The following is a 26,751-nucleotide window of genomic DNA, read 5'->3' as shown; positions in this document are numbered from 1 at the left end:
TTTCATTTAAAACTGATCTTTCAGAAAGGCTTCAATTACAAGGCGTTCTATTCAGAATGCAAAAGCATATTTGCTCATTGATGAGTCACACGTTATCTAATACGTTCAAGTGACTATAAAGCTGTTTCTGTTGATGGGAAAAATTGTTTTCAGAAATGTTGATATAACTCTCTACTTCCAATAGTGTTTTGGTGGATATGTAGCACTGGACTTGCAGAACCACTATTCTGCTCCTTTCCTCACAGTTAGAAACACTCTTGCTGTAACAGGCCCTACAAAACTTATTCTCTATGACCTAGCGTAGTTTCTTGTTCTCCTTCTTGAGCTGGGGAGAGATCGTTGCTAAAGGTTATCACAGCATTACTGTAATTGGTTCCAATAACTTGCTACTTCCCTCCAATATTTACTTTAGCTATATTTTTTTTCCCCCCTTCTGATTTCTGTGAGTATGCATTATGGTTTTATGTACATTTGTTGATACATAAATAATGTTTTATCAACGCTTTCGTGATAAGCCAGCACTTAGTGAGTAGGTTCCTTCTACTTGCAGGCAACTGATTGGTTGCTTTTTTTCCTTCTTTTGGTAAATATTTAGTATTTTGCCTTCTAGTGACAGAAAAAAGTAAAATATAATTGCCACCTCCTTTTTCACCCCCTTGAATAACATGTTTGTAGTTAGAATTTTGAATTAGGGAGGAATAAGGATAATTATTTTCTTTTTTAAACAAAACAATGTGTTATTTAACTGAGATTTGAGCTTAGTGTAGGTTACTCTGATGTTTCCAAGATTCCTTATACTGTCATAGTAATACAATTCAAGTTTGATCTTGAGACTAAGTATAAATATTACAGTGTTTACAGTCCTTAGTTAAAAAAAGAAACCCTTTTAGTACAAAAACTTTTTTCAGTTAATTAATATCAAGAAATACAATAAATGAGAGAAAGTGAATTAAGATCAAATATTCCTAATAACAAAAGTGAATACTTTAAAATCTGTTTATATTTTTTAAAAATGTATTTTATATGCAGGAATGTGACTCCACAGACTACGCTGGAATTTAGAGTGTGGAGCCATCACACTTTAAAAGCAGATGCTTTATTAGGAAGAGCCACTGTAGACTTGAGACAAGCTTTGGAAATACACAATAGAAAATGTAAGTTATCATGAAGGATATTTTGAGTGAAGTAGAACTATTACTACTAATCTATATATCAAAACTGGCAACCAGGCTACTAACTACGCATGTAATTACAACTGACTTTCAGTTGCTGTCTTTAATTTTCTCTTCCGGACATGTCTTACTGTGCTGTAGAGAGCAATTTAAATGTAACAATGGACTATAACAATATTGAAACAAATGCTAGAGTATGAGTTATTGCAAATTAAGTAAAATTGGAAATGATTAAATATTCTATGACATACTAATTTCTAATTTTCTAGAAGATCTGTTTTAGACTTAATAAAAAAAAGTCTAAACTTTCTGAAAAGGTGTCTACATCATTTTTTCATATTTCTCTTCTGTGGAATCAGTAGCAGAAAGGCTGGATATTTTTCCCTCATAGTTTAGCTGCCCAGAGAGCAGTAGGACCCATTAAGGAATGAAACAGTTGAGAAATTTCTTTTAGTACATTAATGATTACTGTGTTCTACATACCTTCTCATTTTAATTCTATTTAATAGAATTAAAACAGATTTTCTTTTATCTAATTTTGCTTTTCTAAATTTTTCCCATTAATACGATAAGATGGTGAATCCACACTTTAAATTCCACTTCATAGTGGCACTAGAATTCCAGCTACACCAGTCTCTAACCTTTCTCACAAGCTAGATATCGTACAAAACTAGGAACTTGGAGGGTTGTGGGAGAAAGGAGACCTTTAAAAAAAAAAAAAAAGTTGAATTGAAAGAAATCCAAAATCAAGTAGAATTTCTTCAGCAGTACAAAGATTCTGCCCCAGATTCCATTGTAAAGGGGAAGAAGTGCTTATTCTCTGAAAATGAGGAAAAATTCTCTGAATTATGAAATACTTCATAATGAGCTGAAATACTGTGTAAAAGGGTCCTGTAATGTAAGGACTGAAAAGTGTTATTTTTAAGAGAATAAAAAAGTAATTGTACTTTCTCTACATTTCACATTGTTGAAATTTTATGCTTCGATTTTATTAGAAGAAACTGGATTGTAATAACGATAGCAGTCGAATATAATAGTTTATATTTTATAACTGTAGATCCGAGGGGTGTAGCATCCAAAAACTTGGCAAATTCTTTCAGGGGATAGTTGACTAAGTTAGTTGTAGATTTCATTAAAGGTAGTTTATGTGCAGTGCTTCCTGTTGTGGCAAGTTAACAGTTTGACAGACACTGGATTATCCAGTCGTTCAGTGGTAGAATAATCTGATCTGTATTCTTCAGTGGTTCAGTTACTGATGCCTAAGCTAATATGCAGCACTTGAAATGCTCATTACTGAAGAAAGCGTGAAAGGGGAAGTCCTCTAAATGCAGATACCTTAGAATTGTGGTGTTAATTTTTGCTACTAACCACCACCACTAATGAATTGCTGTTCACAGCCATCCCAGCTCTTCCACCACCTCAGCTGGAGTACAGCCAAGTGTTAATCTTCTTTTGGGAGGGAACCTTTTAAAAAAAATAGATGGTAAACTGATCATCCTTTGCAGAAATGGTGTTTTGTAAATATGTTGCAGTTTAACAGCTCTATTGTAGATTAGTTCCTTCTGTCTCTTCTTTCAGGTAGTATAATTGCCTAAAATGCAGATTTCATAGATCTATAACTTTATAATAGATTGAGGATAACTTTCATATGTACATTTTTGGCAACTATGTGTTTACTCTAGGGATTTACGGTACTGTGAAAACCATCCTAATTTAGCAATGGGTAAATTAAGTACTGCTCCACTATACTTTTGAATCTGTTCTTTAAAGGTAAAGGTTGTACTTATTGACCTTAACATCTTGGACTATTTAGCAATAGCTTATGGTAGCATTCCCTGTTTTCCTGTTTATTGTTCATTTATGATTCTAGACAAAAATGAGAAAAGTAAGGAAGTGATAGTTTAATGCATGGAAGTACAATTCAGGTGCACAGTGAGCTTTAACTTTAGCTTGGAATGCTATCATATGGAGAGAAGTATGGTGGCATATCTTGAAAAATTAAACCTGAGACCACAAATACTAACAGGCCTTAACGATTTTAACCTGACTAATGTGATCTCATAGCTTACTGTATTTGGATTTCTGACATGTAGCTTTAAATGCTGTATTAGTAACACTTGATTTAGAGAGAATTATGTAACATCCACAGCATATTTAGTTCTGGATTGTGTGTGTCTGTCTACGTATTTGTGCATTGCTTATCGGTCATATAGAATATCTTATTGGACCATCTACACTTTTTTTTTTTTTTTTTGGTAAGTTCTCATAATTTCAGATATCTCATAATATCTCAAAACACAAAGTTTGTTTTGGTAAGAATGATTTCTGATTGTGATTATTTGAGGTATCCTGTCTGTTAATGTTTAATCCTCTGATCTGAGATCTCAGTAAATCCTTACAAGCATTTTCAAAAGATTATTCTCCCTAAAAATTAGGAAGTTCCCAGTGCAGTCTTTGTATTTACTTCTTTCACAGATTGATGTTCTTCCTAGTTGTCTCTTAGTTTTGGAAGATGATATAAGAAATGAACATGAGCTCTGGTTTTAGTATAAGTCTAACTGTGACTTATAAAGCATAATATTTGGATATGTAATTCAGAGGTTGTTTGGCTTTATGCCTTCTGGTGTTATGTAAGTAGTGCATGATTTCAAAAGGGCTTAGTGCAAACAGCAAACCTGGAAAATCTATGGCAATGCAGAACTGAAACTGTATGGCTCCTGTGCATACGTATAAACTATACTATGTAAATGGACAATTTATTTTTATAATAAACTGTGCTTTTACACACCGCTGGTATAAATTCACACAGCTCCTTAGTGATTACTATGTTGATCTGAACCATCTGAGCATCTCATACCCAGCTTTGTACAACTAAATTAGTATGTATCATATTTTTCTGTTGAAAGGATTTTTTTTTCCTCGTTGCTTAGAATTTAATCTTTCCTTTACTCCTTCTCTCCTTCTCTCCCTTTACCCTCTCCAACGGCATTTTTAGTGGAGAAGGTGAAAGAACAGTTGAAACTATCTCTGGAAAACAAGAGTGGCATGGTGCAAACAGGTGAACTGACAGTTGTGCTAGATGGTTTGGTTGTTGAACAAGAATCTCTTACAAATCTCAGTTCACCAGCAACCAGTAAGTTTAAAACAAACAAACGAGCAAGTTTTTAATGTTTTGATAAAAATTTTAAACAGATATAATAGAGTATTTCTGTTGAATTTGTTTCTTCCTGTTCAGTAGAAGTTCAGCAGAACGGTGAGGCTGTACATGAAAACAGAGATGCTTCGGCAAGAAGTGCATCCAGGTTGGAATTTATTTTTGTGTGTTAGACTGTATGAAGTATACTAGCAACTGCATGAGTTAAGTTGACTCTTCTTGTTGTTTGTTTTTTGTTTTCGTTTTTTGTTTTTTAGGGAATAGATTTTAACTAAATTATAGTACCACAGATTTTGAAAATATTGCTTGTATAATAATTACATGTTTTAGCTTGACAGAATTATATTTACAGCTCTATTCTTCCTCTCCTGTTAGAGCTTGGTCTCCACAGTAGTTTATGATTTGCCTCTTGGATATGTAGCGCTCTGAGCATAAAAATTCATCTGAATGGAAATCTAATAAGTGCTGCAACAGAGATGAGTGAAGAAGTGACTCAGTGTGGTTTTGTGTCCACTTATTTTTCTCTGCTGTTTAAGAGCCATCTTTATTCATTTCTACCAACTTTTTACAACATATCATCTGAATGTAAGAAAGAAGAAAAAGCATAAATTACTCTCCCCCCCCCCCCCCCCCCCCCAGCCAGTTCCTTTTTAAGGTCTCGATCAGGAAGTTGTTGAACAGACTTGCTATTGACTTCAGGAAGCGGTATTCAGAGCATTGAGGCAAAGAGTTTGCGTGCTTCAACCTGAAGTGGCAAGAAGTTTTAAGATTGATTTAAAAGTTTCATTCTTGGTCCCTCTACCTCTGTACCAGCTCAGAGAGTGCCTGAACAGTAGTAGGAATAAATTGTTTGTCCCCTCACCACCAGTAAAGGAGTTAAGTAGATCAACGTTCAGATCAATTTAATGTTACTGGGCCACTTGGTTACCTTGCAGTGAACCCCTTCCCATTTAAGTTCATGGCATGGGATGCAGTGAAATGGCATACAGCTGCTATGCATTTGAGTGACAGGGACATGTTTGTTCTTGTACGCTCTGCTTCCTCCTTTTCTTGAATATGTCCCTGTAACCCCATGGGTGCACAGCATTAGGGAATGAGGATAAAAAGTTATTTCTTCCTAGTTTTCTGTAGAAGGCTTTGTCACTGTTCAATTATTTCAGAAAGGTTCAAATGCACCTGCATAATCTTTTGAAACATTAATAGTAATCATTTGTTTCCATTCAACTGTTGTTGTTCCAGGAGCGGCTTTTATTGGGATCCTGCTCTTGACACTGATGTTTTGATTGCAAATCTTTGATAAAATTATTTAGCAATTTTGCTTTAGAGTTTTAAAATTAAACAGAGGAAGAAAAGTTTTGAAATAGTTTCTGTGCGTGTCTTTAGGAAGAAAATCAGGTTTGTAGTGTAAAACTGAAAAGCGATACTATTTGAATTTTCTGTTAATACTACTACTTTGGAGTTTTGTAGAATAGCATGGAAATGCTGTTTTTTCTTTTCACTGTGAAAAGTGGAATTGCTAACATTCTCCCATTTCTTGACATTTAACTTCTGCCTTAATAAAGCTCTTTGCTTTTTAACCGTTGCTTCTTGAAAAGATGGAGAGTTGACATCAAACTTAAGTTTCACAATACGTGACCCTGTCTCATGGTTGGCTTTAAGCATTTTGGGATAGATATAGGTAAAAATAGTAAAACAGGACTTAGCATTCGGAGGCCCTTATGCTACTTCTATTTCCATGAGGCCTTATAAACACAGAGCTCCCTCTGTGCATCTGTACACATAAAGTTACATCCTGCCTATGTTTAGAGAAGCCCCTCATAGTTTCCTTTTACTAGTGGAGAGTTTTGTGACTCCCTTAAGTTATTTGCAAAAATTATTCTAGTAGTATGACAAAAAAAGTCAAGCGCTCCGCTTAACGAGAAAAAGTTTTCCTGCTAATAGCTGCTACTTTGGAAGGGTCACTAAGGAGGTTTTGGAAGATGTGGCAGACTAATCATTCTACTTGACTCAATTCTAATATGTCATTACAAATAAAAGATGAAGTGAAAATGGAAAATCCTATCTGCTTTTGATTTTGAAGATTTCAGATACTTCAGTTTGCCTTTTGCAAAAAATTGCTTTGGTCTTGCACTTGGCTATTATTTATATCTCCAAACATGGTACAATGAACTGCTGTGAATTTACTTCAGTTTCTGTATTTGATTCTTTAGAATAGTTTAGTATGGGATTTAGTTTAGTTGCATAACTGTTTATTATGTTGTAATCTAAAATGAATTTTTATTTTTGCCAAGATCTGCTTGTGACATTTCTAATGGGCTAGACAATCAAGTACCTTCAAACTCTGTAGTACAGAATGTGTTCTGTATAGAAGCTGTTAATGGAGACAGCACACCATCTCCTACTCACCTTGCGGCCAGACCCAAAAATACACCAGTACCAAAACCACTTGCAGCTCAACCTGTCAACAACACTGGTAAGAATGAGAAGTTATGAAACCATGTTCCACAAGGCTTTTGTGTCTAATTGAAAGAATCTGAAGTAGAACTTTTTCTTTACGTTTCTCTTAGATTTCAGAAATACTGGCAGTTTCTGGGCTTGAACTTCTAATCTTGTATTTCCACTTCGCTGAATTTTTTAGAGTTTCTCATTTTTCAGGTGCATTAGGTTTTCCTATTTTCTTCATCAGAGGAGTGAAGATGAGAAAGATGTAAGGCATCCAAAACGTCCATTACTGTTCACCAGATGACTAAATTGTATTACAGCTTGTCTGGAGGAAAAATCAAATTCTCTCTTTTGTCTCTTTTCAACAACAACAACAAAAAACTAATGGTGAAATTAAGTTTTTTTTCTGAGTACGAAGGAAGGAAGTAATCTCCTCACCAAATAGTTTCTAGCACAAATCTAGAAAAACAGTAATGAAAACACTGTGAGACTTTGGAGTCAAATTTCTTTCACAGAATTAATTTGTGTAACTATCGTTAGGTTTATTTTGCCATTAGATAAAGCTGCTTTCTAGTGCTGTCAGGGAACCGCAGTGCTTTGCATTGAAATGTGTTGTAGACTCTCCTACTCTTTCATTTTTTTAAAAAAAAGTATACTGTTTCAAAACAGATATTGACAAGTATTAAATCTCATTTTCCTCTTAATCAGTATCAACATCTTATGTTTATGATTGCAAGTAACATTCAGTGTAGCAAAGTAAGTGAGAAAATATTTTCCTTTTTTATTGTTGTCTCTGACAGAACTTTCAATCTAATCATGATTATGTCTAAGTTCTTTCTGTCTTTTCTCAGCTGTTTGAGAGGGATTACAGTGATAGAGGAGAAAAAAATGTACCCTTAAACAGAAATAGGCAAGCTGTTAATAAACAAAAGAATGCAGATTGTCAAACTTTTTGTAATGGATTGGGAAATGTGGGAATGACAGGAAGATGGCAGGAGCAATTGCAAACTTTAAAAGGTAATAATTAAATTAGGCCTTCTCTTAAGCTTTTCTCTGACTAGAGAACTTGAATTTGATTCCTCTCTACTTTCAGTTGAAGGCCAAAGGGCATATACTTTATTTAGGCCTTGCTCCCATTTTCCTTTATCACTGAGGTCTGTTTCAAGTCTATATTAGGATAGGGAAACTGCAGAAATAATTGATTTGTTCAAATACTAATGTTGATGGAATCTTCATTGAGTTTGCACTAACGCACTATTATCGCAGCTTTCAACTGCTGTACATATGGGGATTTTTTTGAGGCAAGGCATAAAACAGATCTCCACCATTTGTTGGTGACACCCCTTCCCCCCCCCCCCCACTATTGTGCCTAGCAATATTGTAATTTCAAATGACATTGCTAGAATTGCTTTTTTAGATCTAATTAATGAGTTAATCAGCTGATGTAAAGTTTTATAGATGTGTTTTGGAGATCAGCTTACTAAAAGTGCTTATGATTTTTCACTGCTGTTTTGCTTCTAACTTCATTGTGTAACCCCATTCAATCTTTCATGTGGATAAATTGAAAATTTTTTGTTGTTTTTTTTTTTAATGAAAACCGAAACTTCTCTGCAATTGACTTTTTTTTCCATTTAAATAAATGTTCCTAATTAAAATGGGAATGTGAAGAAAACTAAGCAGATTGTCTGTAGCTATGATATTTTTTTTAAGTGCTATGCTTTATAGTTGCTTGAAATAATTCATAAAGTGTGAGCTGGAAGTAGTGATGTATTGCCCTGGAACAGTTATGTTTAAAAAGCAAGTTTGTTTTTTTTTTTTGCAGATCTTACAGATCTGCTGCCACGTGTAAAACCATGCTAAATATTATGCATATAAAGAATATACATATATATAGCCTAAAGATAATTCCATATAGAAACTGTTGTGCTAATACTAATATATCCTTTTGAATATGTGCTGCTGATTGCAGTTCTAGAACTTAAAATTCTTTGATCTGTTTTTCAAGCCTTCTGGGAAAGCAAGCAGTTGCGGACATTACATAGAAATGAAAGTATTAAGTAGAATCTAGATATTTATTTTTATAAGAGTATTATACATAATTAAAATAAACTCTTTAAAATGATAGAACAATGTATTTATAGGCACTAATCTTAAATTTTATAATAAATTTTAAAAATCTGTATCAATAAGGTCATAAGTATAGAGCAGTTGCAGTACTTGGGCCCCAGTCCTTAGAACTGTAACCTGATGGCATGCTATCAGATAGAAAATTAGCTGAAATTTTTGTTACATATTATATTTGGTCTTGTAGAAAAATAGGTCCGACTCTAAAGGACTTGCAAACTGACAAACTTAAATAGAATTAACAGTGTCTGGTGTTGATTAATGGTATAGAAAAGGAAAGCTATGAATGACGTTGTACTGCACTGCTCTTAACAGGGCATTGACCTTAATGGGCATCCTCCTGACTGCTGCACCTGATTTCACTTGTCTAAGGCAAGATCTTACTGTGTTCTGTTAAGCTCTACACATGACTGATATTGATATATTGCTAACCAAGAGGGTCTGGGAGTACTAAAGCCTTCTTAGTCCGTACTCCTGCTAAATCCATGTCTGCTTTAAACCTTTTATGCGATTATGCTTGCTTGAGTTGGATGGCATTTATGTTGTCTGTAAAAAGACCAATTAACTTACTTTATAATTTCAAAAGCCTTTTCTTCAATCATTTGACTGTATAAGTTACATTAGCCAAATACAATTTTTAGGACTGATTGATCTTTATTTTGGAGGTTTTTTTTCAAGGTACACTTAGGTGGTTTTTTGCTTAATTGTATAGTTCAGTGTCTGAGCTCTTCCCCGCTCCCCACCCCCCCCCCCCAAAAGAAGAAACAAAATTTGTAAGAATTGACTTTTACTTTTCCATACTTCATATAGTTATTTATTCCTTAATATTTTCCTTTCATCACATGCTAATCAGGATTCTTTTTTGAAGTTGATACGAGTTGTGAGGTTTCAAAATCAGAGCTGTCTTTTTTTCTGGGAAGCAGATGTCTACCTAGAAAGTAAAATATAACATTGAGCTGAACAAGATAGCAAGAAACTAAGAAATTACCTCAGCAGGGTTGTATAGAGAGTGAGACTGAATTTGTGGATATTTAGTTATCTCAAGTCCGTTTTACATTTATTGTTGGTTCAGAGATTGTAAGTTTTAATTGCAGCTTTAATTAAGTTGGTGCTTTGTGACTTTTTATCGATAATCTTAGACAGAAAAGCTGATCATTACAGATGAGTATGACTTAAACTATTTCTTCTTTTGTTACCCCTTGAGCTGGTCTTTTAAAAAAATAAATTTCGTTAGATTCTGATAGGCAAATATTCTTATTTCCCATTTCTCAGTTAATGGTGAGTCATCCTCCTCGGCACCAGAAGCTGGTAGTTCTTCTGTCTCTGAGCCCCTGGTAGGTTCTGTAGAAGCTCCCACGTCTGCAGATTGCACTAACACTACAGCAGAACCTCAGCCAACAACAGAAGCAACTGGTTGTTCTGAAAGCCACGCTTCTACGTTACCTGTTGTGTCTGCTGGACTTGAAGCTGCAACTACAACAGACTGTGCTCCACCTAATTCCAGAAGCAGTACGGCAGCAGACACAGCAAAACCAAGAGAATCCTCCTCAAGTACATCTGGAGAACCTGTAAGACAGCAGCCTGGTAATGCCAGTACAGAACCTTTGCCACCAGGGTATGTGGGCTTGGTTTTAATGCTATAATCGAGTTTTTTGGTCTGAATGTGTGTGCAAGAAATTTTATTTCTTGCTTGGATTGCCAGCTACAGGTTAGTTAGCTGAGGCATGATTATTTACTCTAAAATAGTTGTTACTGTGCTAGTCTGACTGCCTCATAGCTCTTGTCCTGGGAACTAACAATTGAGTACTGCTTTACTGAGACAGTAATGCGATTTAATAGAGGGTATTCTGGATGTCAAGATTGCCATTTGATGTATTCAACTTATTTCATGCTTGGGTCATAACTCATTGTTCCTTTGTTTTTTTTTTTTTTTTTTAACTCTAAGAATGTAGTAAGGATCAACATATAGAGAAGGGAAAATGAGGAAAACAGCCTGAAAGTACTTGTGGGTGCTGACAGTTGTAACAATACATCCAATAATGTTATAAATAAAAATATAGGTTTGAAGCATACGTGCTTGCAAAGAATAGCTAGAAGCTAATTCCACCAGTCTTTGAAACTACTGCTGTTGTCCCAAGTCTTAAAGACAAAAGTAAAGATGTGCTGAGACACAACAGATAAAAATATCTTTGGCAGACAAAATGTTGTTCTGTCTACGTTTTCAGGAGCTATATAATTATGAATGTAAGAAAAGCAAACGTATGTCAAATGCAAGCAAGACCTTGTGCTCTTCACCCAAGGTTTCTTCTAGTTTCATCTCCCATATATAAATACCATTTGTTGTATTATGGCAGTCTTCAGCACTGTGAAACCAGAATTATTTATAATGTTTGGTCCTCTGTCCATCTTCATTGTAAGAGTTTTGCAAATAAATTTAAAGAAATAATCCCCAGGGATTTCAGATAGAGGCAGGAAATAGAAACACAAGGCAATTATCTGTTAGCACACGTTCAGGTTCGCTCTGAAAGATCCTATTGTTTGCTGGAGATAGGAGACAGTGCTTCAAAATGTAAATTCCTATTTTGAGAAGTATATCTTTGGAAAGGCAAAGAATGTGTTTTGCAAAAGGGGTGGAATCTCTAAACACTCTTCAAATGAGGTTCTTTCACCATCCGAACCTTGAACAGATACCTACTTGCTTTTATTTTCACATATTTTAAATAGAATTTGAAAATGCTTATGAATATTTACGTATGTTCATTTTATGTACCAAATCCTTTAAAGAAGTCTTTATGGTGATACCTGTTCAAGCAGGAAGTAAGTGATGTGTATTCCAGGGTAAGTTGTCTTTGGCCTTTTAGAATGAGGTCTGGGTGCTAATACTCCTATTCAATAGCAAGATGCTTTTTTGGCTTAGTGAGAGCTAAGTCCTAGGGAAGCATATTCACTTGACTTTTATATAAAAGTCTTTTTGTCTTAAAGATGGGAGCAAAGAAAGGATCCTCATGGTAGAACCTATTATGTTGATCACAACACACGAACTACTACATGGGAAAGACCACAGCCCTTACCTCCAGGGTAATGTAGACTTTCTTTAAGTATTACCTTAGTACTATTTTTTTTATTTTTGTTTGGTACAAAAAAGTACAATGTTGACTTTTAATAAGCAGTTAGTAAAAACTACATCATGCATCATATGTCAAGGAATCATAACTTTCAGTTAATTTAGAATTATATTAATTGCAGATGTTTTCATAAGAATGTTGTTATTATATGTTTGTTTTGATCGCTAAGCATTAAATAATACACATTTTACCACCTGTTTTAGGTGACACCATTAGGTGTAGTGCATTGGTTCCCAACCTATGGTTCCTAGGCAAAGTGTTTTCTGTGAAACCTCCAAACATTGCTCCTGGCCACAGGGAGTTCAAGATAAAACTGAGGTGACAGAGCAGACCATGCTGTTGCCTGTGGTCTGTTATTTGCTCGGTATGGTTGTCTTTGTACCATAAAGTTGGGGAGACCAGTGATATTTTGTATACTTTAGAAGTTAAAATCATGCCTGTGACTACCAGTACTTGATTGAAATAATGTGTAGGAATTTAACACGAAGAGAACATGAGTTTTGTAGTGTTACTGAAAAATATATAGCTGTTAACGTTTGTATTTCTTGTAGCTGGGAAAGAAGAGTTGATGATCGTGGAAGAGTTTACTATGTGGATCATAATACCAGAACAACAACATGGCAGCGACCAACAATGGAATCAGTCAGGAACTTTGAGCAGTGGCAATCTCAACGCAATCAACTGCAGGGAGCTATGCAACAATTTAACCAACGATACCTCTACTCGGTAACTTTTAAATAATATGTAGAAGTTAGTTAGAGGTACAATTTTTTTGTTGAACTTTTTCTGAAGTGATTTTATAACGGTTCAACTGTATGTGTTATAAGAAGTATGATATCAGTAATTTAAATTCTGGTTCTGTTGAAAAGTGAAATCATCTTCGAAGTAAAAAGAACAAACCTATTCCCTTCTGAGTCTGTTTCTTAACTTGAGCATTGAGGATTGCATGGTGCTTAAGACTTTTAAACTGGAATAGTAACAGGTAAATCTAAAGTACTTCTTTAAGTGAGAAGGAACTTAAATGGTGGTTTATGGGCATTTTGAGGTCTAAATGGCACTCAGCTCTTTTTTACTGATTCAGAATCTTTCATCAGTAAAAGTTTTTTTTTTGTTTTTTTTGTTTTTTTTTTAGCTTTGATGCTCATTTGGAAGCCTATGCACCTGTTCAGCTCTGCAGTTTCCTGCATGGTTTTCCATTTTTCTCACGTGGTTGATCACTCCTTAAGCTTTATAGGAAGAAGAAAATTGAGTACCTTGAGACAGATAGAAAAATGCAATTGCATAAATAGGATAATTCATTTTTTAAGAGTTAAGAATGGTGATGCCTGCAAGTCACTGTCTCTAAACATTTAATTTTAAGAGTTGTATTCAATCGCTTAACAAAAGATCTAGTCCTAGATTTTCATAAGTGATGCAAAGCAAAGCTGGAGCGTTTTAGAGAAGAAACCATTAAGTAGAAATCTGAAGCAACTTCATGTAATTGCTGGACTAGAACTCTATCCATCTGCAGACTTAACTTTGCTTTGAATTTAATGGGACTGTTTTATTCAGGTACCCCCTTTGAAGTAAAGGATGTTACTGTGTTTTTACATTTAAGATTTCACCCTTTGCTTATCTAATTAGGCATTACATATCATCACCAGTAGTTGGAGAGATGTTTATCAACACTGAATTTCTTTAATGCTGGAGCTATGTATCAAAGTCTGCTTAAACAACTAGAGAAAGAAGTAGGGATCACAAACCATTCTTCTTAACTGTAGGACAGCTTTGTAGCTAGACTGGATTTATTCATTTGTCTTATACACGTATTGAAATTTGTCTGAATTCTCAACTTAAATGTAGTGCCGTTTGTTCAGGTTCTCTGTCTTCCGTGCTTTGTGCCAGTACTGTAGTCCAGTCAGAACTGATGCCTCCTGAGATATTGCCTAAAGCATAGGTATAGTCTCAGCAAGTCATTGAGATAAGTTGCTTTAATGCAATATAAACAGCAAAGTGATAACTGCCATTTAAATAGGGATGAGTTGAGATGCGTTAATAGTGAATGCATTCTTAGTACAAAAGAATGGAAAGATATTGATTCTTGCTAAAGAAATGTAAGCAAACCTCCCATTATTGGCTTATGTAAATCCTTAAAAGAAATTTTAAGGTTCTAATGCTAATCTAAGAATTACAGCTGAGACACAGTCACAAACTCCCACTGAATGACTTTCTGTACTTGTGTGCTACCTTGATCCATTAAAAGATCTAAGAAAACCCTTACTTGTCCTGAACCTAAGAATTTTTTTGAGCTAGACTTGTTCTTTTGTGGAAAATTTTATATTTATATATATAAATATACAATACATACATACATACATATATATATATATATATAAATTCAGATGATGATCCTTTCTTGATTTAATGATAACTTTTACTTAAAACCATACTGATTTATTTCTTAAAAGTGTTCCTTCTGCCCTTAGAATCATGAAGTTAGAATTTGTTTGTTGGACAGAACATACTTGAAGGAGGGAGAAGTTTTTGACTTACGTGCTGCCATATGCTTTTCTTCTAAAATTGTTACAGTCAATCTGCAGATAAGTTCTTCCTCTGGGGTTGCTCCAGGACTCTGCTATATAGTGATTTATAAGTGAGATTGTAATGTATTTTGTTAGGAAACAGTGAATTAATGTTCTTACTTATTGAGAGAATGTTTCAACTACGTTGAATGGTCAAAGCTCAACTATATTAGCGAAAAAAGTGGATAGGATATACTTATTTTAGTTATTCTGTCTTTTCTGTTGCGTGCTCTTGGAGGAATTGAGGATTTTAATTATCTTATAATTTATTTGCATTTCTTTCTAGCTTCTTCAGTCCCTTTTATGATGTTATCATAAGAGTAGCTAATCCTTTTTATTCCTTTTAATGAGAATATTGAAGGTACTAGTGATCATAATAACTACTTAGAGACTCTAGCGTGTTCTTGAACCAGCTCCCTTTGTTACTTACACCTTATTGTAGACTAATTTTTGTATTTAGATATTGCAGAATATTTAATGAGAGGAATTGTTTCAGATTTCAAGTTAGTTTATCTCTTAATTGGCATATAACTAGTTATGATATAAATAGCTAAAGTTACTGATTTTTAATAAATTTAATGTCCTTCAACTATGTGCATTCAAATAAATTAAAAAAAAAAAAAAAAAAGGAAGAAAAGCCTATATATAGGAGGGGGAAATACTTGCATGATAAAAGTAATATTCATCCAGAACAGATATTAAAACTAAGCCCCGTAATGTAGAAAGACTAAGTTAACTTTCTTTAAATATTACTATCCTCTTTATAAAATATGTAAGAAATAGTGAATATGTTAAAAAATACTCAAACATTATGATTTATTTATCAAAGTTTACTGATGGTTGGAAGAAGTAGTAATGGCTAGATAGAACAACCTTGTTCATCGTGCAGATGGTTACTTCACATCATTTTTGAAAGCTCAGAACTTGCAGATATGTAGAAATATCTTTGAAAGTCATCTTCAAAGGGTGGACCATTGTTACTAATTAAGAAAAAAGACATTGCACATTTAGTGTTTTAACATCTTAATTTCCTTATGCAGTATACGCATCCTGCACAATGCGGTGTCATGTAGGCATATCTGAATTAGCTGTGCAAGATGTGAGGTACCAGAAACAGTGTGATTATATTGATGAATGCTTTACCTGAGTTAATATAATGTATAGCTTTTGCTTTGAATCTGGTTCATCCGATGCCACTGCCTAGCATTTCATTGTGCTCTATTAAATATATATTAAGCAGCAAATACACACAATTCTTTGAACCAACTAAGATGATCAGAAATGTCTGAATCATGCCACCATGCAATTCTTAGATAGATGGCCTTTTTTCTTAAGGACTATTCTTTTTATCCTCACCACAGAGAAGTCTTTGGCTAGGTCACTGTAACTGTATAGTTTCTAAAAGCAGGAAAAGCTAACCTCATTTGCTGCTGAAATAATAATAATTCTCTGCTCACACACAATTAATAGCTGGTGGATAGAGGAAAAAACAATTAGATTCATCTTGGATTTAACCACTGCATTTCCTTCTGATCCTTGTTCTAGTATTGTTTCAGAGGAAAATAGGGAAAATATGGTAGCTTTTCTTGCCTGAATAAACTCTAAGTGGATTTGGGATCTTTGGATTACAAGTATTGCCTAAAGCCAAAGCAGTATTAGTAGTAAAGTGATCCTTAAAATAAACTTTGGAAAATGTAAATTGTTTTCCAGTTACCAAAATTTCATTCTACATTTAAAAAAAAAAAAAAAAAAAAAAACCAAAACCCAAGACCATGTGACTGGATACATGAATTCCAATGCCTAAAAAGTGTGGGGATGTTCTTAATTAGAGCATGGATCCTGCAGTCTGGGGGTTTTCTGCCTTTTATATTCTCTTTATCCTATGTTCTGTATTTTTGGGAGCTAATGGGGGACTTCTGCAAGGTTACAGTATAATACTAATATAATACATGCTAAGGTTTAGCATGGTTCATAATAATTTAAGCTTTTTAAAAATAGCCAAACACTGAGGAGAAGACATGTGCTTTATTCAGAGGAAGTTAAGGCAACCTATGTTGGTGATTGATAGTCATTGTGCTTCCACGCTTACTTTGAAATGTATTTATTAGTGGTTAAGCACGTTTTTACTTCAGTTGAAGTTTGGACTATCTTCAGAGTGAAGAATTCATGCAAATAAGAAACCTTGACTAGGGAGTAAATTTTCTGGAATGTGCTATGATATAAATGGCAACAAACTTCTTATTCTGGTTTCTTGTAACATCTCTTTCCTGTTGTCTTTTGTAAGACTTTAAGATCATGCTTAAGAACAAGCGTATTGTTGAATCAAACAAGAACATTGTGTTTATCTGCTGATACGTGTTTCCACAAAACTTTTATGAACTTTACATCTTTGGGACTACTGACTGTCTATCAAGTTTGCTATAGGAGGGGAAAGGAGGGGGCGTGAGGTTGGAAATAGTTGGCGCAAGTGTACACGTCATGACTCTTTATCATCTCCTATCATATAATCTATGCTTCTCTGTGAAAACAGACTAAAAACGGCATGATGTTTTTTTAGAATGGATAGCCTTCAGAACTAGTGCTAATTTTAAAATACATCAAGGAAAAGAGATATGAACACTCTTTGGTCTAACTGAGTGTCATTTTGTTTATAAATAGGCTTCAATGTTGTCAGCAGAAAATGATCCACTTGGGCCTTTACCACCAGGTTGGGGTAAGTTAATCAGCTGTTGATTTCAGGAGGAGGCAGTTACAGAAATTTGGAATGCAATTGTTGTATAGTTTTGTTTTTTGCTTTTTTCCCCTAGAAAGGAGAGTGGATTCAAATGATAGGGTGTACTTTGTAAATCATAACACAAAGACAACACAGTGGGAAGACCCCCGAACTCAAGGGTAGGTGTGCATATTGACTGTGCAGATAAAAAGATCTTACTTAATTGTTGTATTAAGTTTCATGATGTGGGGGGAAAAAGTACTATCTGCAATTTCTTCTGCAGTTTACAAAATGAGGACCCTCTTCCAGAGGGCTGGGAAATCAGATACACTAGAGAAGGTGTCAGATACTTTGTTGATCATAATATGAGAACCACCACCTTCAATGATCCTCGTACCGGGAAATCTTCTGTGTAAGTGAGAAATTAATTTTTAAATGGCTTAACTTGTTATATCTTAATTATGAAGTTCTTCTCATACTGGAAAACAATGCTTTATTCTGTGCTTTAGTTGGAATTGACCACAAAATTATGAATTTGTTTTCTATAAATTTAATCTATTTTTAAGATTTAATTATCAATTTCTCTGTGCAGCACTCTGAAGTACTGCTCTAAGATTTAATAGTTTTTATGTAGTGTTCAGATTCCGAAATTGTAAATGCAGGAATTGAGAGGGGAAGTGAAATAAAAATGAATATTCAGCTAGTATAACTGATAGTTAAACTTATAAAGGAAACAATGAATGCTTGTAAAGAGTATTCCTTGTAGTTGCACTGTACAGTAGCATTAAAGCTTAAGCAAAGTAGTTCTGAATACTTTCAAAATTATGTTTGTGAATCTTCTTTTAAATTGTTTTATCAGAAGTATTCACCCAAATGATGGTTGCTCTCTTAACATCTTTTATGTAGGGTAAGATTTATTTCTGATGACATGTTGATGGCCTTTAATTCAAAGAGCTCACAGATTATTGTAGTATAAATTCCTTCCTTGTAGTATAAATTCCTTCCTAGTTCCGCAAACAGCTGAATTTATGAAGCCTTATGTCTTATGTCGATCCTTGTTGACTAATGTGACTAAATTCGTACTGCAGTCTTTCTCAGTGATGCAATAAAATAGATATCCCTCCTTTAGCTAGCTTCTGATTTTCACAAAGTTGATAAGGATTTGAAATCCTCAAGATTTTACCCTTTTCTCAAATATGGTAAATTGGCTAGTGTCTAGAAAAAAAAAAAAAAAAGTGGGGGGAGGAGGGAAAGGTGAGGAAGAGTGGTATAATGAACTATCAATTGTATTTTGTTTCCTTGGAAAGTCATAAAAAATGGGGGCATATATTCGATTTCCATGGGTGCTCGTTTCTTATGAGCAAAATTTTTGTGTTATTGAAATCTACAAGATGTTGTTTAGAGTGGAAAGTACTGTTTACTGTCTGTGTAGTTAATTTGTCTAAAATATATTCCCTTACAGAAATAAAGGGCCACAGATTGCTTATGAACGTAGCTTTCGGTGGAAGCTTGCTCATTTCCGTTACTTGTGTCAGGTACTGAATAAGTACTTTTTATTATTTATTATATTATTATTATTATAAGTCCTTATTATTATTATAAGTACTTTTTATTATTATTTCAATTTATATTTGTATGTACTGCTTGTTAATGTTACTCCTTTATGATTACAGTCCAATGCACTACCAAGCCACGTGAAAATCAATGTATCCAGACAGACTTTGTTTGAGGATTCTTTCCAGCAAGTAAGAGTGCAGTTTTGGTTGCGTTTATCAAGACAAAGCGTAAGAACAAAAATGGCTATACCCAGTTCAGAATAATGGTCCTTCAAGCACAGTAATCCTACTCTAGTATTAGCCAGAGGGGGATTCCTAGAGAATACTATAAGAAAAATTAAAATCCTTGCCGTCTCTGTGTCCAAACCTCTTGGAAGGGATTCGCTAAGCACGAGTAACTGTATGTTATTGAAGAAGTGTATTATTACTGAAAATATATTACATTGATTTTTAGATTGGAGTAAACTACTTTTTGAAGTGTTTTGCTTAAAACAAAAGGCCCTATAATATATCAGATGAAAAACCCTTCCTAGCTTATTTTTTCTTTAAGAGTGGCCAGCAATGGATGCCTTAAGAGGAGTATAATAGGGCAGCCATACACTGTTAACATTCCAGGTATGTTCTCTTACTTGCTAGCAGTCTGCAGTTCAAAGACTTTAAGTCAGAGTTGGTATCCTTTTTGTTCAGTAGTTGCTGATGGCCTGTTTCATGATTTGGTCTAATTGCTTTTTGAATATGTGTACGCTGTTGGCCTGTATGACATTGCTGTATCTAATAAAGTCTGAATTTTAAGTAGGAATTGCATTGAAAGTATATTAATTTATTACAATAATTTTTTTGATAGATTATGGCATTAAAACCCTATGATTTGAGGAGAAGATTATATGTTATTTTCAGAGGAGAAGAAGGATTGGATTATGGTGGCTTGGCAAGGTAAAAGAAAATTTATTTAAAATATTTGTTTATTTATTTAATTGCACTACAACCCTGATTTCTGATGTTGTTCTGTTGGCAAAGAAACAGCTTTTGCAATTTCACTCAGTTAAACTTTCTAGCTGCTTTTAACGTATTAGGTAGGTAGAACTGACAGTAATGGCCATTGTTATGGGTTAACGCTTTGCATTAGTAAGACTAGGTTCTCAGTTGTTCAGTTCTTTGACAAAGATTGATACTTAAACTGAATTTTTAAAATACAGGATAATTGTTCTAAACCGAGTTGTGTTTCAGAAGATTCCTGTCAGAAAGTTCATCTTTTCCAGAGGCAGAGGTTATTGAAAAATAAATGGTTTTTCTTATTTAGAAAAAAGAACAAACCTCAGATTGGGGCTGATATGAACAGAAAGGATATTAACAGAAAGAGCATGCTGCAGGCATGAAGTAACAGCAGATGAGCAGAATATGTAGGCTGGACAGGAGCGTGAAAGAAGCAGAGCACAAGTTTTTCCAAAATTTGAAAAGGAATTCAAAAGAAAAAAATCTGATAACAGGAAAATCATACAAAAAGTGTATTTCATCCATTGTCCATATGGAGAATAGCTGCTGACTGCTGCTGCCAATTACTTAGCTCAAATGTTACTAATAATGAAAGTTTCACTTCTAATGCAGATTCAAGGAGCTAGAAATAGCTATAAGTGATAGAATTTTTCTTTCCTGTTTTTTAATGTAAAGGTGTTTTGCCGTTGTTGTAACTGTGTTAAAATGAAGTTTGATTAAAATATAAATGGAGAAAAAAATATAAATGGAGAAACCTGTGTTGTGGTTGAGTAGTGTCACCATCATGCTGATACTATGCATAAGATGGGAATGAAGAGCTTTCAAGGAGTCTCTTCCAGAGAAACCAAGTATTTCAAAGAAATGACATTAAAAGAATTTAACCAAAGAGTGTTAGTCACAGAATTCAGCAGAATAAATAAATAACAGAAATGTGTATGTAGTATAATTTCATAGCCTTAGGAATAAGTCTTGGCTAAGGTTTTGGAAGTGAAATTGAGAAGCAGCAAGGATCTCATTGTAACTTTAGCTGAGAGCAGTTAAGTGACGCTGAGTAAATGTTCATGTACTGACTTGCTAATGTAATACTGCATTGATACAAATATAGCAAGCTGACTCACCTGACTTCTCCTCCTGTCTCTTAATAGGCTAAACTCAAGTGCTCTGTCCGTTTTGGTACATTGTATTTAGCAGAAACAGTCTGATATTGTATCCTGTGGAGAGTTCTAGCTGTTAAAGTGAAAAATGCATTGCCTCTACAAACTTCTTGTTGATGACCAATTCCTTTGATTCTTCCTTTGATTTCTCTCTTTGACTAAATTTAAATGTGTATTAAATTTAATACTTCTATGCAGAGTTAATAGAATTGTCTCACTATAAAACTTTCATAGAATGCTATACAGTGTTCTAATGCTTATTAAAAGATCCACAAAACCCTATTAGTGTTATGTACCCCCCGCTGGCCCTCTTTGTTTACTTTTTCTACTTGGCCTTTGAGTTGGAAGCATGTCCTGCTGAACTCTGATCCATCACTTTGGTTCCACAGATCTTTTAGGGGAAACATGACTGTAAACTTCCCTTTTCTATTCCCTGATTTCAGGTAAATGTAAGGGTAGGAAAGATACCTCTTAAATGTGACAGCTAAAGACTGAATAGAATTCTGTACCCTGCTGGTATTGCAGGATATTTTTTTTTCCATTTTTTTTTCTTGTTCTTTTCTTTTCCCTTGGTCTGGCTGTTCAGTTTCAAGCATGTAAGGTCTAACACTAAAACTCCTGAGCATATGTGACTGCATCTGAGGTTTCTAATGTATGCAATACTATAAAGTGACAAGTATTCTAAGAATCAACTATCCCAAGAGTGAAATACCAGACTCTGTTATTTCAGGTCAGCTGAGTTGTGAAAACTATGAAGTAGTGAATAAAATGTATTAGTTAGACCTCTGTATTTTCACATGACTGATGCATGGGAATTTGTTAGACCACAGTAACCCAATGTGTGTTCTGCTCTCAGATTGGGAAAAGAAATAACTGGATTTTTTGTTGTTTGTTTGTGTTCTTTGTTTTTACAGAAGTCTTTTATAATAAGCAATGCCCTTGGAGAAATAAATAGTTTTTAAATAGAGACTTGAATTGTGTGCAGTAAAACAGGCATGATGAGGATAAATACTGTGTACTGGTTGAAGCAAGGACTTTATAGGGAAAAATGTTGTTAATACACAGCAAAAACCTGTGCTGTGAGGGACAAGCTAAAGGTGACAGTCTTAACCACCATTTCTAAACTTTGGAAAATATAAATTTGTAACATTAGCATTTTTAATGATGGAATTTTTTATATTTAGGAAGTATATAATTCCATGTATTAATCTGTAATTATAATACAACACTGTTTATATTATTTTTCTGAGTTTGTGTATGTTTAGATCATTTTGCTAGTTACCTAAGGGGAATGGTGATAAACATCTGTATTTGGTGTTTTTATGTCTATACATGTTTTTTTTCCTTAGAGAATGGTTTTTCTTGCTTTCCCATGAAGTACTGAATCCTATGTACTGCCTATTTGAATATGCTGGCAAGAGCAACTATTGCCTGCAGATAAATCCAGCATCAACAATCAATCCTGATCATCTTTCATATTTCTGTTTCATTGGGCGCTTTATTGCCATGGTAGGTTAGATTTTAAAGGTTTTATTGTTTGCTGTAGCTATAAATTTATTCCTGAGTAGTATTTGTTTTTATTTTTATTTTTTTTTTGGAAAGAGTCTTTTAATCTCTTACTAAATAGAAGATTCAGGTATGTAAGGCTATGGACCTAAAACATTTGTCGACTATTAAGTCTCTTACATACTGAAGCTTTCTGGAACGATGATGAAATCTAATATTAGATTTAATATAACATTATATTGTTATCAATGTGTGCTTCATGCAGACTGCTGTTTTCTTCCATGCCTGATTGAGTGTCTGAATACTGATACTCTGAAAAATGTCATTAGTATTTTCCTAAAAAGCCTTCTAAGTTAGTCTTGGTATATACGTTATTGTTATTAGAAAAATTGAGTCAGAAGTGTTTTGCAGAGTACAGTAAGCATTAATTCAAACACATATACTTGGACACAAAGGTCATATACTGAGGAGAGCAGAAGTTGGCAGGGAGCTGATAGCTTCCTGCTTGTCTGCCATCAGATTTTTCTTTAACCAGAAGCTGAACAGGTATGTTGTATCACTACTTGTTCTGGTATCAGTGAGCCAAGTTTCTATAATGGGGTTTTGCTCTATCAGGTTTCTTTTCTTCCATCTATTGATAGAGTCTTCTTTCCCCATAATCATCATGGTGTCTACAGTTAGCCCCCAGAGACATCCCAGAACATGGTGAACAGTGAAACCAAAAAAAGTAGATAACTTTGTTTGCAGATTGAAGATTCTGTCTCCTCCTCCTGTCATTAAGGTTTCTTGCATGAAATGAGGTGGAGTAAATACAAGCAAAGTGTAACTTAAGCAGAAAAAATACTTTCAGACTTAAAATAAGTTCGGTTTGGGATTTTTGAGGGGCTTTTCTTATAGTTGCTATTGAGACATAATTTGTTCACTTTTGGTGGTAACATCTCTGATTTTAAGGATTTTTTTGGCCAAGTTCATGATTTCTACGCTGCCATGGAAAACTGATTTCCCTGGGTTAACACTTTCAGTAGGCTACTTTTTTTTTTTGCTTTCTTTTAGACCCCTCAGCAAGCTATAACATCACGTAGCAGGTAGCTACGTGGTAAAGCAAATTACATCCTAGAGCTAAATTGTGTTTCTTCTAGTCAAGGATTTTGTTCCTGGTCTTAAGATAAATCCATAACTGAACTATGCCTGTCTGTTTACTTTAGGAAAACTACCTCATATGAAGTACAGATTGCGAAGTAGGAAAAATTAAAATGTTTTAAGACCTTAAAAAGACAAACTCTTCTTGAAGTTTTTTGTATTTTTATTTTAAATTCTCTAAGGGAAATACCAGTGTAACGGTGTCTAATGTGTTCAGTTCCAAAGTTTGGATATATTATTTCATGAATTATAATGAATAGTACTGCCTGCAGTATAGGTTATCTGTACTTTCTGCAATACCATGTAATGATTAAAATAGCTCAGACAGTAGTGCAAGAGTGAATCGTTTTAAGGATTATAGGTTGTCTTTTTAAATAGAGTTATAGTTCCTGGCCTTCTTACAGTTGTAAAACAGTTGTGACTTTCTGATCATAAGAATTTCTTTTGATTTTGAGTATTGAAACATCAGCAGACTTTTGCCACTGAGGCTGGGTTGTATGTAAAGATTACATATGTTATTTTATAACAAAAAAACTATTAAGCAGGATTGGCTGTTGCAACTTTGATATTTTACTGTAAGATTACTGTGGATATTAAATGATATGATTTAAGAGCTTACTTTTTGCAAAAAAGCTGAAAGTCATCTGATTGGATGCTGTACTCACCATTTAGTTTGTCAGCTTCTGTCAGCTCTCTCTCCCATGAGAAGTTTAGACTAACGTAAAAATGGCCTTTTGGAGAACCTTTTTTAGCTCTCTAAAGCAGAAGAAAATGCATGCTAGGGTAGGTTCTAAAGTGGAGATTAGAAGATGGGGAAAAAAGATGGAACCTTGCATTTTTCTGGAGGAAATGGGCTACTAGATTGACTCATCTGCTCATACAATTCCCACTGTAAGGAGAGAGAAGCAGTCAGTAAAAGCACTTCATGATCTATGTTTAGGATGAGTTTTTTAAAGATATATTTTAGTGAATGACATATAATGGATCAGGATGAGGAAAATTAATGTTTTCAAGGTAGTAACTTGCGCTATCAAATTTCAGAAGCACAGAGTCAGTATTATAGACGTTAACGTTGTGTGTGTATATACAGTGCAGTGCATCCTTGGTCACATATGTCTCATCACAAATGTAAAAATGTTTGTATTTTCATATTGATTTTGGAATGGAGGGGAGAATTTTGTTTCTCAGTTTTACAGTTCACCTATAAAGAAATGGTCCCTAGAGCTCTTTCAAAAGCAGTCTGTGCTTGCATTTTTAATTGTTTTTTACAAGCTGTACTAGCAGTGTCTGAAGGATGATTTTGCAGGATGGATGGATGTATTTAAAAATCATACCTAAGTTTTACCCAAGTAGGATCAAATAACAATGGACATATATACATATCGACGTAATAAGGATGAAACTTAGTAATTTCCTCTTTTCGTAGACTTTATCCTTTGATTTTTTTTTTATCTAAGAATTTCCAACATTTATTGATGCATATGCTTAGCTTAATCTTAATTAATCTTGTTTTCTTTCTTCCCATTTAATGTAGTATTTCATTCTTTTTAAATACCAAGCTGCTACTGCTACTTGGTGCTTTTTTTATTATTTAAAGGAAAAAGAAAACAGAAGAATTGAAGTCTTGAAATAATTCAGTAAATTCAGCAATTCAATAAAAACTAAACAGCTTGCTTTCTGTTTAACAGGCATTGTTTCATGGAAAATTTATTGACACTGGTTTTTCTCTGCCTTTCTACAAACGAATGCTGAGCAAGAAACTTACTATTAAGGACCTGGAGTCTATTGATACTGAATTTTACAACTCCCTAATTTGGATAAGGTTTGTAGATTTGTTTTTGCTGGTGTTTTATAGCTTTTTTTTTTTTTACTTGTTTACTTACTTAAAAGTTGTTAATTTTTTTCTTCCATCCTTCAGGGATAACAATATTGAAGAGTGTAACTTGGAAATGTACTTCTGTGTGGACATGGAGCTCTTGGGAAAAGTAACCTCGCATGAGCTGAAATCAGGAGGTTCAAATATCTTGGTAACTGAGGAGAACAAAGAAGAATATATTGGGTAAGAAGATGTAGATGCAGAAAAATGTTCAATATTTCTTATATGTCTCTATTCTTTTTTGGCCCAGTATGTTTTGGTTTTTTGTATGATATAATTTTTGGAGCAGTTACTGGAGTAATGTGTTAACATATGATACATATATATATATTTTTGATCTCTCTCCTCTTCCCTTCCTCTGTCCCACTCCCCCAAAAAAGACCTGGTAGGAAGATGGTGACCTGTGTTGTTATATATACAATGAGAGAGAACAAGTGAAACTGAAAATGAACAAACCGATGTTAAATAACTTCAGGGTAACAATTTCAGGTGGACAGAAGACATACATTTGGCAGTGGATTTTACAACTGTTCTGTAGGTGGCTGTCACTGTAGAAACTGAAATCCCAATTTTAGGGAATGATATATAACGTGGTGTGACTTAAACTAGTTTTTCTCCTTGTTTTATTGTGTTCTTCTTGCCTTCTTCTCTCCTAATCCTTAGCGCTGCCTTTTCTTTTCCGAACTTGTATTTCTGATACATATATTCAGAGCAATCTCAAAAGTACATGTATGTAGATCCTTTTCTGTGTTACAGTACATATCGCTGTGCTGCATATAAAGTTCTCCACTTTAAATCGTTAGCTTCTCATTGAAGGTAGATATAAACAATAGAAAATATTCCAATTTTTTTTATATTCAGAAGTGGCTTGACCATTTGAGTTGGAACTTAAAACACCATTACATCTTCCTTCCTCCAAATCTTAGCATAAATCAGATGTTCAAATAAAAAATGACTATTATTTGTTGAAATTGGAAATAATCTTATAATTGTGGAGGTATTGGGCAACCACAGTTACAAGTGTTACAACATCATTTTCTACCTACACTTATTCTGTTCCTGAGCAAAAATCTTAAAATCAGTGGAAACTTTTCTTCCACCAAAACAGTAAGATTATGCACGTTTTAAGCTAAAGCAAATTTTGCTGCGACAGAGTAATATGCCCAAGCCAGCAGCCTTTTTATTAAAAGGCTGAATTCTGATGAGTGAAAAGTTAATAAAACAGTATATTTTTG

At 34.2% G+C, this 26,751-nt stretch overlaps 1 protein-coding gene and 1 long non-coding RNA gene across 6 annotated transcripts in view; one reads left to right on the top strand and one right to left on the bottom strand.

Annotated features, from left to right (window-relative positions):
- The window catches only part of WWP1 (WW domain containing E3 ubiquitin protein ligase 1), a 59,439-nt gene that overhangs the window by 26,928 nt on the left and 5,760 nt on the right, over positions 1-26,751 (top strand). For 2 of the 5 annotated variants that reach the window (XM_068933101.1, XM_068933097.1), the window contains 16 exons: positions 1,030-1,154; positions 4,168-4,305; positions 4,408-4,474; positions 6,618-6,799; positions 10,165-10,507; positions 11,875-11,970; positions 12,569-12,743; positions 17,237-17,291; positions 17,386-17,470; positions 17,575-17,703; positions 18,754-18,826; positions 18,965-19,036; positions 19,692-19,780; positions 22,344-22,503; positions 25,329-25,462; positions 25,559-25,699. In XM_068933101.1, coding sequence (XP_068789202.1) covers positions 4,218-4,305; positions 4,408-4,474; positions 6,618-6,799; positions 10,165-10,507; positions 11,875-11,970; positions 12,569-12,743; positions 17,237-17,291; positions 17,386-17,470; positions 17,575-17,703; positions 18,754-18,826; positions 18,965-19,036; positions 19,692-19,780; positions 22,344-22,503; positions 25,329-25,462; positions 25,559-25,699 — 1,889 coding nt within the window. In that variant the 5' untranslated portion in view covers positions 1,030-1,154; positions 4,168-4,217. The remainder of the gene's footprint in view (positions 1-1,029; positions 1,155-4,167; positions 4,306-4,407; positions 4,475-6,617; positions 6,800-10,164; positions 10,508-11,874; positions 11,971-12,568; positions 12,744-17,236; positions 17,292-17,385; positions 17,471-17,574; positions 17,704-18,753; positions 18,827-18,964; positions 19,037-19,691; positions 19,781-22,343; positions 22,504-25,328; positions 25,463-25,558; positions 25,700-26,751) is intronic. The other 3 variants (XM_068933098.1, XM_068933100.1, XM_068933102.1) reach the window with 3 other exon arrangements.
- LOC138066077 (uncharacterized) lies at positions 13,197-25,661 on the bottom strand. The gene is made up of 3 exons (XR_011139292.1): positions 25,524-25,661; positions 15,452-15,558; positions 13,197-14,631 (listed from the first exon to the last, which is right to left on the bottom strand). It is a non-coding gene; the product is annotated as an uncharacterized lncRNA (long non-coding RNA).

The sequence above is a fragment of the Struthio camelus genome, chromosome 2, assembly GCF_040807025.1.
Source record: "Struthio camelus isolate bStrCam1 chromosome 2, bStrCam1.hap1, whole genome shotgun sequence".
NCBI classification, from domain to species: domain Eukaryota; kingdom Metazoa; phylum Chordata; class Aves; order Struthioniformes; family Struthionidae; genus Struthio; species Struthio camelus.
This window is presented reverse-complemented; position numbering and strand designations above follow the sequence as displayed.